At 37.4% G+C, this 12,359-nt stretch overlaps 1 protein-coding gene across 1 annotated transcript in view; it reads left to right on the forward strand.

Moving 5' to 3' along the window:
- Positions 1–12,359, forward strand: part of ITPR1 (inositol 1,4,5-trisphosphate receptor type 1) — a 2,510,606-nt gene that overhangs the window by 678,964 nt on the left and 1,819,283 nt on the right. The window contains exon 13 of the mRNA XM_044076407.1: positions 5,536–5,696. Within this exon, the coding sequence (XP_043932342.1) occupies positions 5,536–5,696 (161 nt within the window). The remainder of the gene's footprint in view (positions 1–5,535; positions 5,697–12,359) is intronic.

Consider the following 12,359-nt stretch of genomic DNA (forward strand, 5'->3'; position numbering starts at 1 on the left):
CAGTTCACTTTCCTCCTGTAGGGGAGTGCTAGTCCTTAATACAGGTGGTAGAGGCATTAGCATGCTGTGCACACTATCGGTACTAGCCTGTAGTGTTGTGCAGTTATTTTATTTTCAGATTGAGATACCAGTTAACATGAACCTTAAAGTGGAGTATGTCTGTTCATATACTTCATCATAGTGATTTCCTTTGCTTAGGGCACACTGTATGTTATAGGCTTTGACTGCAAGTATAAACATTGTCAATTACTGCATTTTAGAGTGTTTTTTTTGTGAAGTTGAAGGTGGAGTAAGGTCATATTTGGGAAAGCATAGTATGTGTTGCCCTTGTATTGTCTGGTTTTGGCATTGCCTTAAATGGTGTTGCATTGCAATCTGAAATGATGTCCAAGCATATGATATGAGTTAGGGTCTTTAGTCTTTGTTCATGGCTGGCTGTATTTTTGCTGTCCCAAGGATGGTAGAAAGTGTTAACTGCCTTCTTGTACATTACCTTTCTTTCATGGTCAGTATTCTAATGCTTGGTGCTTTCCATATGTTAGCTCAATCTTTTCTTTGTGGTGCATAACTTGCATACAAGTGTGTGTGTTTGTGGGCATTGTTTCCTAACTGTTAGTACAGTTTTGGCAATTGCAGAGAGGTATTCAGTGAGGGAGGCTGTGATTTCAGTGCATTTTGTAGCACTTAACTCCGTGTACAACTTAACATTGAGTATCCAAGTTATCTTAATTTGTTAAACCTTACAGGGTGGTTTTTAACTAAGGTCAAATTATGGACAAGACCTTTGAAACTGAAAAACTGCATCATTTCCAAAATGCTTTTCACTAAATTTGTAGTTGAGTTTTTCAGACTAAGAATATAAGACAACAAAACATTTAGTGCATCAGGTGAAAGATGGTGTGTATAAAATAAGACCATTTAAATGTGGCATAAATGCATACTTTTTCAGTCAAATTAATATCTTCCATTGCTTTTGAACATAGTGGCACAATCTAAGTGCATTTTATGGGTTTGTGATCTTGCATTTCATAGTTGGCCCATTACAGATGAGTAGAATTAACCAGAGGAGCACAGCCTTCTGCATGAACAGTACTGATGAGGTTATTTCCAAGATGGAACCATTCATCAGATTTTTTCAAGGGCCATCCTTTTTTATATTTATTCCAGGTAATTTATGAGGGTAGGGTAGTCTAAAGAGGGCATGGAGTCTTTGTTCTGAAGTTGGTAGCAGCAAGAATTCTGAAGTCTGTTCACTGTTGCTTTACCTGTTCATGTTCTGGACTTTGGATGTGGAGCTTCTTAGTATGGTTTTAATAGTCCTCGCTGAGTATGAAACTTCAATTAGGTTTAGTATGTCTTCATCTCCAGTTATGATGGCATGTTTGCTTTGGGGGTATGCACTGATTGTTTGCTGCTTTTGAGGTGTGTGTTGTAAAAAAACATTGGTACATCATATACTTGGCCTTTTAAAATGTTTGTCCTATGGCTGCTGCTTTCTTATGAACTTGGCATTTACTTTGGTGTCAAGAAGGCTCTTGTTTCCCAGGATTTGTACTCAAAACTTCTGGTTTTACTTATTCTGTAACAGGCCTCCTGCCTGTTGAACTGTCTGCTCCGTCATCGTTCAGAGTATGCCACAGTGGCCTCAATTGAGGTTTCAATGACCTATAGGTTTATTTAACTTTTGCCCAGGTTTTAAGTATGCCAGCAGTTACCTTAATGTATTTGTATGATGGAATACTTGATCACAGAAACAGTGGCTTTTAGGTTACTCTGTTTGGACTTGGTTAAGTGTGGGCATTCTGTGTATGAAGTGTATGATGTGCTGTTTCAAGAATGTCAGAATTGAAGGCAGTGGATTGTAGGTATTAATATAGTGTATGAAGTATGAATTATGCTCAGACTGTGAATGTTGCTGGGGGTGGGGATCTCTGATACATTCTTACAGGTAATCAGTTGCTGCTTTCAGGGTACATTTTTTTCTCATGTGCCTGTTGTCTGATGGGCATCAGTATGCAGCTACAATAGAGGAGTTGTATGCTTAAATAATCAGTGTTGGTAGGTAATACTTGCCAGACCATCTTTAATGTCATGCATAGAGCTAGATTAGCCATTGAACTGAATTCTTCTGAAGTAATGGTCTATGGAGTGCCAAAAGTGAAAGGCGTTTTTAAATTTAGAAAATTGAAAGTTTTATTTTAGGAATCTGCTGTTATATTGGCTGTGGATATGACTGCAAATGTCATTAACTTATGCTGATGAAAATAAGATTGTGTATTAAGGTAATTAAAATCCTGTACAGGGCACAACTTGATCAAGGGGGCAGTGTAATCCAATGTGAGCACCTATTAACATGTTGCTGTTAAAACGCATGAATGATGATCACTTGTATGTAATCTAATTTGGTAATTATTTTATACAACTGTTAACTTAAATCCAGGCTTTCTGAATAAGTTGTATTACAGGGTACTATGAAGCAAACCTTTGAGTTGTGCATTTTGTACTAAATGCTCTCCGAGTACTGCCTAGTTCTTTCTTCTGTTTATAGATGTTTACTAGGCTAATGACCTGTTCCGTATTGTTAGCATGGGGAGTTGCATTTGGTGGTATTTTCTCAGGGAAGGTTGAGGGGGGAGAGGGTAAAGTTGGAGCTTTAATCCTTGCCATGCATGCCAAATACCTGACAAGTTCTCATACCCGTGATGAGTGTAAGCAGGACCTTGGGAGATTAGCTGTTTACAGGCTGCATGTGTCAATTAGTGACATAGGTGCCAAACCAGGGATGAATTTCCTATTCCCAATTTTGTTCAAGTTATACTTGCATTGGGTTAGGGAGGACATCTGTTCCACATGGCTGGAGAACCTGTTCTAGAGAAGGGGTAGTCTGTTGGATACATGTCTCTCCAGCAGGTCCTATTTATATCACGCCAGTGTTTAAGTCTTTAGTACCTCTGTGGATGTTTCAGTTGGATTTTCCTGGTTAACTACGTACCAAAGGGGGCATTGTACTTGATAGGTCTGAATGCTGACTACAATGGAACAATGACGACTTGGATCTAGATGCCACACCTTTGTTTATAAGTTGCACAAAATAAAATGATTTCCTCACTACTGTAGACACATGATGGTCAAAGGCTAAATTACTGTCTTTATCCCCAAATCCCTGACTACTGGGTCAACTCTTAAGAGTGTTAATATGACCGTTGCCAGAAATGGATGACTTCCTGAAGGGTACTGTTATGCATTTTTTAACATTTACTTTTAGTCCTTGGCTCTGACACCAGTTGTTTGTCGGCTCTTTCTGGAGAACATTTGTAGTAGTTGGGATTCGATGACTACTGCTAATTTGCAATCCTCTGCAGTTTTAGTCCATCAGAATCCATTGACATTAGCCGTGACTTTAGCAAAGTAAATGCTAAAAAGGAGCAGTCCCAGGACTGATCTCTGAGGGACTTCATTCATGACTGGCCTCTCTGTAGAGGTAGACTCCTAAAATCCAACTTCCTGGGTCCTGTCTGAGCCAGTAGGCTATCCACAGGGTGAAATAAGAGTTTGTACCGAACCCCTCATGTTTACTGATGCTCGAGTGAGGTATTGTGAAATGTCTTAGTCAAATCAAGGTTGCCAGTGTGAACCGTTTTGCCCACAACCATTGTTTTGGTGACCTCAGACGTCCACCAGGTTAAGTAGGCATGACCTGTTCTTGACAAAACCAGACTGGGTTGGGCCCAGTGTCTGGAAGTTTCCTATGTCATCGATCATTTCCATGAGTCTTTTCATGGCTTTGCAAATACGACTTTTTAGACTTGTAGGTTTGTAGTTTCCAGGGTTTGTTGATGGCCCACCTTTGTGCAGAGGGATGACTGTTGCTATTTTTCATTCTTGAGGTATGAAGCCTATTTGGGGCTACAGTTCAATAGTAATTCCAGATGGCCTGATGGGTCATGTTTCATGCTATTTAGAAGGCATCCTAGGATATTGTGTGGGCCTACTGATGCAGTGGTCTTGGCTTTAGAAACATTAACTCATTCACTCCAATGGAGTTCTGAAAGTTTGCACTGCCACTTCCAATGGGCAGAAACTAAGCCTTTTGACAGAATCAAATTGTCCTCATATTTAAAACAAGTGTTCACATTTCTGGAACTGTATGGAATTATGATGGAAGTATGAATGGCAAACTCTTCAGCAGAATCTATTTTTATAGTTGTAGTATTCTTTAGGTTCTAAGTTGTAAAACCAACTTTTATAAGTCGCGTTTAATATAGTAACTGTTATGTTTGTAATATTTCGTAAACAACTTCTATCAGCAACTACACTAATTATACACGTACTGTCAGCAGCATTTTATTAATCCAGGAGACAACTTTCATTTGAGGCCAAGGAGATCTGTGTTGCTTGGTTGTTGAGATATTTAGAAAATGTGAAAAGTACATCTATGTAATTAATATAAAAACAGTAAATATCCATTTACTTGCACTGGATAGACATGTAATATTAATGCAGTTGAGTTGTCCATTGTTTAAGCTTTAAGATGAAATCTTTAAAAACTTGTACATTGCAGCAGTAATTCCAGAACCATGCTAATATGACCAAGTAATTGATGGCTGGAGGTGTCCAGTAGTAGGTAACTGTAAATTGACCTGGAGGCGTCATTTGGATGCAACGAGTTAAGGACCTGTTCCCTACAGGGGAAAGTTAGATTTGGTGGTATTTTTTTCTGGGAAGGCTGAGGGGAGAGAGGGTAAAGTTGGAGATAAATTTGTTGGCCAGTAGGTTTGGTATGTATTATGCCTCTGTGTAGGTGGCTCCATTAACAATGAACTTTGTACAAAATTTTGTATCCTCCTTGAGGTTGTGAGCATAGCTAAAAGTGCCTTGTGGTTGTCATTTGCCTGGGAGGCCAACCTTACCTCAAATTTGACTTTGGTAGACTTTGTCCTCTTGAGTTGTTTAGTTTGAGTGCTTTTATCCTGCTGGGTGCTGCACCTACTAACTTTTGCTATGATTTTCTTCCTTCTGTTATGCAGCCTATTGATGCTGTGATTCTACCAGGATGGCTTTTTTGGTTATTTACTTCCTGGTGGGTACCGCTTCCTCTATGCAACAGTTAACATTTGTATAGGATTTCTCTGCGCAGTTCAGGTATGCAGCAGTGTTCTCAAGGTTTATGGGGGCTTGACATTTTGCCAGAGTATCATTTAATAGCAGAAAGATGGCCTTAGAGTGGTAGTTATGAGTAACGGGTTTGCAGTGTGGCCATACATGTAGTTGGAGGCTACCTTGTATTATCTTTTTTTAGTGCTACTTCCATATGGAAATTGTGCAGTGGGTCTTTAAGCACATTGCACTTTTCAGACCTCTGTTTAATGTTGCACTGTTCTTTAGCATGCATCATGTACTGCCATTGTATTGATGTGGTGGTATATTTTCAACCCTGAAATGGAATGCAGTTGTGTGTACAATGTGTCTTTCATTGTGGGTGCTGTTTTTAGCATGTAGAGAAGTGATCTAGTATTTTGTGTATTTTTTTCCTAGATTGGTACCTCTCCAGTCAAAGAAGATAAGGAAGCATTTGCTATTGTGCCAGTTTCTCCAGCAGAAGTTCGTGACTTGGACTTTGCTAATGATGCCAGTAAGGTATTGGCTTCTATTGCTGGAAAGCTTGAGAAAGGCACTATAACACAGAATGAGCGGAGGTAAGTGCATTTGCTGCTGCATATGTTTCTAGCAGGAAGCAAATTGATCTTAGATGAGGATCTTGCATAAGAAGTTGGAACAGTCTGTTTTAGCAGTTTGTATAGCGGTATCAAGAACCGTTCCTATACAACTGTCTCATTTTTTTTCTTTTTGCTTTCCTCTTAAGGAAAGTGTGCACTAGCCTTGTAGCTGGCAAACTAGATTTCACCTCTACTAGGTTATGTTGTCTGATTAGCTGATGCCCATTGAAAATGTATTATCTTATGCAAAGGGCAAGCGACTCTTCTGAACTTTTTCATGTTTGGCTGTGATAGCAAGGATAGGAGATGCACAAGAAAGTTTGTATCCGATTCATCTCAAGTAAGAAATGCAGCATGATTTTTATTCTGACATTTTAAACTTTCAGCATCCTTTAACTACAACATTGAACAGCTGCAGCAGGGTGAGAGTAGTAAATTGAGTTCCTCAGCAGTTATCAAAACCCTTTATTCCCCCATTGCAATATGGGGTCAGGATACAATATCAGCTGTCACCACCTCTCTGGACTGCCACACTATTCCCTTCATCTTTTGGCTCTCAAATCCTTTGTTTTCCTTCACATTTCAGTGAACCATCACAATCTGATATCCTTGACCTTCTCTGCCACTGGGGGCTACTTTGGCTTTTACTGTATCTTCATTTTTTCACTTGTCCCACATGCACCCCATTACCAGTTTCAGATGCTTCCTTTCCAATACTTTAACCTTCCTCAGTTTTGTTTTCACAGTACACATTTCTCTGCCATACAGAAGCCTTGGCTGCGCCACACTTTGGTACACCTTACTTTTTTGCATCTTTGTAAAATTATTGATGTACTAAATATTTAAATACGTTTAAAAAAATTCAAGATGGTGTCAGCGTCGTCACAAGTATGTCATGTAGCTGGAGGTAATTTTGTTTTTCACTCCAGTAGAAGTCAGAGTTCACTTTTAAGATCAGATGGATGCCACCAAACTAATTTAATCTGCTACATTGTTGAATATACTACACAGATGAAAAAGGCTTCATTTTTGACCAAATTAAATCACATCTGTTAGTTTTGTACTAATGGATCAGGTGTTTGCTCCTCTCATCATAACATCGGAGAAGAAAGTACTTTTTATTCTTGATTGAAATTTCATTTTTATTAGACAAATCTTCAGCCTATAGCTAAACATATAGACTTCATAGTGTCTAGTTCCTTAAACTGCGGTGCTGGTGCTGCGGTAGCTTTGTCGCCTCACAGTTAGACGTTGCCCGTTCGATTCTCAGAGTGTCTTCTGTGTGGTGACATGCGTGAATGGGCGTTCCTTCGTTGAAGGTTGTGCATTAGGCCCGGCAAGCCAGCACGTAAAAATCTACTGCCAATCATTAGCGGACCAGAGTTCCGCTGTGGCGACCCCTAACTGGGAAAAGCCGAAAGACACAAACAAGTGTCGAGTTCCTTAATACACATGATCATCAATAAATCCACTACAGAAAATTTTATGTAGTGGCAAGATACTTTTTTTAAAATAGTATTGACAGCTACTGAGATTGCATGAAGGCAAATGCAATACAGCAGATTACCAAGACCAACTTCGTACAGTACATATCAGAAGTACCTGGGCTGATTTTTACATCCTGCTGTTGTCAGCTCAAACTGTAAACTATAGAGCATTCTCTGACTCCGTGCAGGTTTCCCCATAATCTCACTGGCAGTAATTTTCCCTTTCTGCAACTCTATTCATTACAGGACTTGTAATAAAAGCAACTACAAAGTACAATAGCAGACTGTTTCTAATTGCTTTTTCTAGGCAATCAATGTTGCATATTTTTTTGTCTAGCAAAACAAAGCTGTGTCCTGTCTAACCTGCAACATACAGCTGCACTGTCTTACAGGGCACACATTTCCTGGCATAGCTTGCTTAGGAGTTGGTCTGAAATAAATCCATTTTGACAGTTGCAATGTATACAGTAATTCTACTAGAATTCCTCAACACCTGGCATGTACAAGACTACATCTAATCTTAGGATGAGTTGTACCTCCATTCCTTTAAGTAATTGTTTTATGTTTATGAGCAAAAGATTGCAAACTTGTCATTGCTAAGGCTGAAGTGGTGCCTTCTAGGGTAAGGCAAGAAAGATTTTGGTATAACACTAGTTTCATGTCACTCAGGTGTAATTTGTGGAGGAATTTATTCTTTGGGGCCTATAGTACAGGTGAGCAGTATGCTAGCAGCATTTTTTTACTATGGAACTGCCTTGCATGCTTAGTGGGTGAAATGACCATCAGAGCACTGATTACTTTGTTTGCCATGAAAAGCAGTACTTGGACCATAAGGCAGTTATCTTGAGGTCTGCCTTGGGGTAGTAGTAGTTGGGATAAGCTTCGCTTGTGCTAGTGGAGATAGATCCTGAAAAGTCGTGTGTCTTTTTTTTTTGGGGGGGGGTTATTTGTTTATCATGTGGGAAAGTTTGGACTGCTTTTGAGTTTGGTTAGCTTCATTCAAGTGGTTGAGATTAGTTATGCTCCTGGATATTCATCCATTTTCCTCCATGGAAATTGGATTGTATTAAAAGTTCTAGCATTACGGTCTGTTTTGGCCCAGAAGACACTTTTGTGTAAATTAAGAATCAGACGTTTTTTTTTGGGGGGGGGGGGGTGCAGGCAGTATTTTGTACACTAATAGACTTTTCTCATAGTGATTCAAGATTAATCTCTGGTTTTATGGTCATTTAAGACTTGGTATCAATTTTTTAAACAACTTCATTAAATTCTTACATTTTAATTAACACGGGTAACACATTCAGCAATAGAAAAGAAAACCTTTTCATTTTCTTGCATTATACGTGCTTTCTTAAATCACTCCATTGCATAAATTGACTATTCCTATTTTCCCTTAATCATAACTCCTAAACATTATGAATGTGTTCTTTTTTATAATGTTTATTAATTTTATAACACTAACTTAATGGTATAGTAACCAGAAAAAAAATGTCCATAACTAAAAAGCAATATACATAGGAGAACACAATGTTTCTCTAACAGATTAAACAATTTTGTCCAAGCAATTAAATTTGCGTTAGTCCTTGCTTTTATAGTAACAATCTTATTCTTACAAAGGTGAATAAACTAACTTTAAAGACAAGAGTGGATAGGGATTTCCAATTTTTAGTAACAATTTTCCTTACTATAGAGTGGATATACCATAGTAAATGTTTGGTTTTAGGAATGACTTCAGGAACACTGAAAAGGATAAGGGAGTCAGAAATTATACAGTTGTCATTCCATAAAGCTTTACAAAGATATTTAAAGTCCAACCAAAATGGAGAAATTTTGCAATGAACAACCATAGGGTGGAAGGATGGCATAGTGGTTTAAGTGTTCACTTTATAGGCCCAAGGTGTACAGGGTTTAATTCCCACATGGAGTAACTGGCTAGGCTTAAAATGGCCCACAAGGGCAGTTAGCCTAGTACTAATCTATGAACCATATGTATCAGTCAGCATCCAGGGTGTCCACATCTCTAGCATTTCATTTCATCTTTCTTGTACATTATTGCTGTTCTGTGGGGTGAAAAAAAATTTATGTAAAAATTTCCGTGTGTATACATGCCAGAACAGGGAAGATGCGGATTCCTTCACAGATTGTAAACAGTATCTTTTTCTGAGAATACTGGTCTATTAACTTCTCTTGCATAATTCCAAAAATAAACCTCTGTTTCGCTAAAATTTTCTGAGAATTTTATAAAGAACATATATATGAAGTGTTCTTGGGTGAGCTATTAATTGTTGAGATAAAATCCAATATTTTTGTTACTCTTATTGTATGCCTTTGAGGGGTGCAAGCTTAGTATGTATAAAATCTTTACAAGTTTGGATGTCTAGCCAGTTGCAATTATGCAAGCTATATCTGCTGATCAAATAGTCTGCAGAACTTTATTAGCTGATGGAAATTAACTCCAGTATAATAGGTCACCCTTCTTAAATTCCAACATTTTCTGAGTATCAAAAGATGTCAAACATTTGTGTAAGCAATATGAAACATAATAAATTCTTAATTGGAAAACCTAAGCTTTTTAAACAGCAGCAGTATTTGTATTGTTTTATAAGAGGTGTGAGAACAAGTTTTGACCTTTCACTTTGAATGTATATTTTTAAAATCCATATAAAGATGTTTGTATTTGAATATATTGTTCAAACAATAGCTTATTACTATTAAGTAAGTTTCATGTGTTGATTTCCATTAGGATGTACAAGATGTATTATCCCAAAGCAACACTACATTAATAAATGCAGAGTTTGAATAAAAATATTTGGAAACCCTATACCTCCTTCATCCCAGCTTGTGGTGTGCCAGAGAAGATAAATTCTCATTTCTGGGATATCAAAGGAAGTTGAGTAATAAGTTAGTAATTTTCCGTTTAATTTTGACAGGTGGGGGAATTGGTGCTTGGCCAATGAATAAGATTTTAGGTTACAGTATCATTTTGATTAGTTAGTCTGCCTTCACATGGGAAGAAGAGTCTGTTCCAGTTGTCTGTTAGACTATTAATTGAGGTAATAGTAATTAGATGAGTGATTTTTTTTATAATTGGATTCAATAGTGATACCTAGATGTTTAATAAACATACCCTTCCAGTTTGTTTCTGAGCCAAGTTTCATAGTGACATTTTTATTCATTAGAAGTGCCTAAGTTTTGTTGTGATTGAATTTTAGATCACAGATGTTTGCAAATAAGTCTAGATTATGTAATAGCTGATCTGTTGAATTTTCAGTATCGTTAGTTTATTAGTAGGTCATCAGCAGACAGTTGTATCTTAGGGGATAATTTGACACTTTATATCCTTTAACACTCTCATTTCTAACATAATTCAGAATAGGCTTAATAGCTAGGGTAAAGAGTAATGGGGTGGGGGTAGACGAGATCCAATCTTGACATAGGTTATGGACTTTTCATACATTTTTTAATTAATCCTCGAGTTTGGGGAGAAAATGTATTTTTGCAGCACTTTAAACCGATATGGACAGCTTAGGGAGTTTACCAAGACTGGTCAAGATGTTTGCCAAGTCTGTTGAGGACAGTAATCTAATTACATTGTCTTGTACCTTTCTATTTTTGATAAACCCAGTTTGGTCTTGATGAATTAATATTGGAAGAATATTATTTATTGTGTCTGCTAAGACAGACATGAATATCTTGTAATCAGTGTTGAGCAAAGAAATTGGGCCTGTATGATGTGCAAAGGTTGGGCTCTCTATTTGGTTTTAGGATAGGAGAGAGGATAGAATATTTCCATGAGGGAGGAATGTTTGCTGTAGTTTTAACTTTTTTAAATGCATTGAATAAGATTTTCAAGATGTTACCAGGTAGGAGCTTGTAAAATTCTGGACTTAGACCATCTAGCCCTGGTGCCTTTTTTCTCAAGATTTTTTTTTTTTTTTTTTTTAATTCTTCAAAGGAAAAGAGTAACTTTTTGTGATGGATAGCTTCTTTTGAATATTATTAGCAAGAAAGTTGTCTATCCTTTTATCACTTGCAGATAAGTTAATCTTGCAATAGTTTTTAAAACCTAAGATTTTTTTATTTCTAACTTTGATAGTCTGATTATTTCTGGTGTATTTTTCTTTTATATGACTTTTTCATTTAATTACTTGAATCTAATCGCAATCCTATATATATACTCTCGGGATTGAGTAGGATTGTAATCACATTTTTGCCAGATTTATTGTTTTTTTTTTATGCTGCATAACATCCTGATATTCCTTGTTCAGTTTAGATATGTCAGCTAATGCAGATTTGTTATTTTGATTTTTAGTTTATCAATTTCTTTTTGTATGTCTACCAATTTTTTATCCCACTCTTTCCTTTTATTTATATACCGACTTTTGACTTTACTATGCAAGAATATCTGTAGTGTCCCGTAGGATAGTATCTGAAACATCTCCCTTATTATTGGCATCTAGGTAAAGCATTTTTTTATCTAGAAACCATTCTTTAAATCCTTGTACTGTTACTAGGTAAGCAGGTAGTCTTTGGCAGAAGTTTAAGGGGTCAATTTTAAGTGTGACACTGAAGGTGATAGCATTATAGTCAGACATAGGGCATGATGTCAGCATTACATTATCAGTTTTGACCAGTAAAGAACTAGTTACAAGGACTGTGTTGGTCTGTATACCAAATCTATAAGAGTAGTGAAAGTGCTTCCAGGGAAGATATTTTATATGGTCGATGTCAATTAGGTTTCTGTCTTTTATGTAGTTGAAGTGCTTGGCAACAGGGAACATATTGAATGGCTTAGAGCTTGTGGTATCAGTGGAGAATAAGATGCAATTAAAATCAACTACTAATAACTCACCTTTAGACTTCAATGTTATGGTGTCTAAATGTTTTTTCAGTTTTAGTTCCATACCCAGTATCCAGTAAGTGTGGTGGTGGTGCTGCAGTAGCATTGTTGCCTCACAGTAAGACGTCCTGTTAGATTCTCAGCTAAAACGTCTTCTGTGTGGAGACGTGCGTGAATGGGAGTACCTTTGTTGAAGGTTGTGCATCAGGCCTGGCAAGTCTGTACATAAAAATCTACTGCCAGTCATTAGCGGACCGGCGTTCCGCTGTGGCGACCACTAACTGGGAAAAGCCGAAAGATGCAACAAGTCTGACT

This window comes from Protopterus annectens, chromosome 7.part0, assembly GCF_019279795.1.
Source record: "Protopterus annectens isolate FY-2018-M chromosome 7.part0, PAN1.0, whole genome shotgun sequence".
NCBI lineage: Eukaryota > Metazoa > Chordata > Ceratodontiformes > Protopteridae > Protopterus > Protopterus annectens.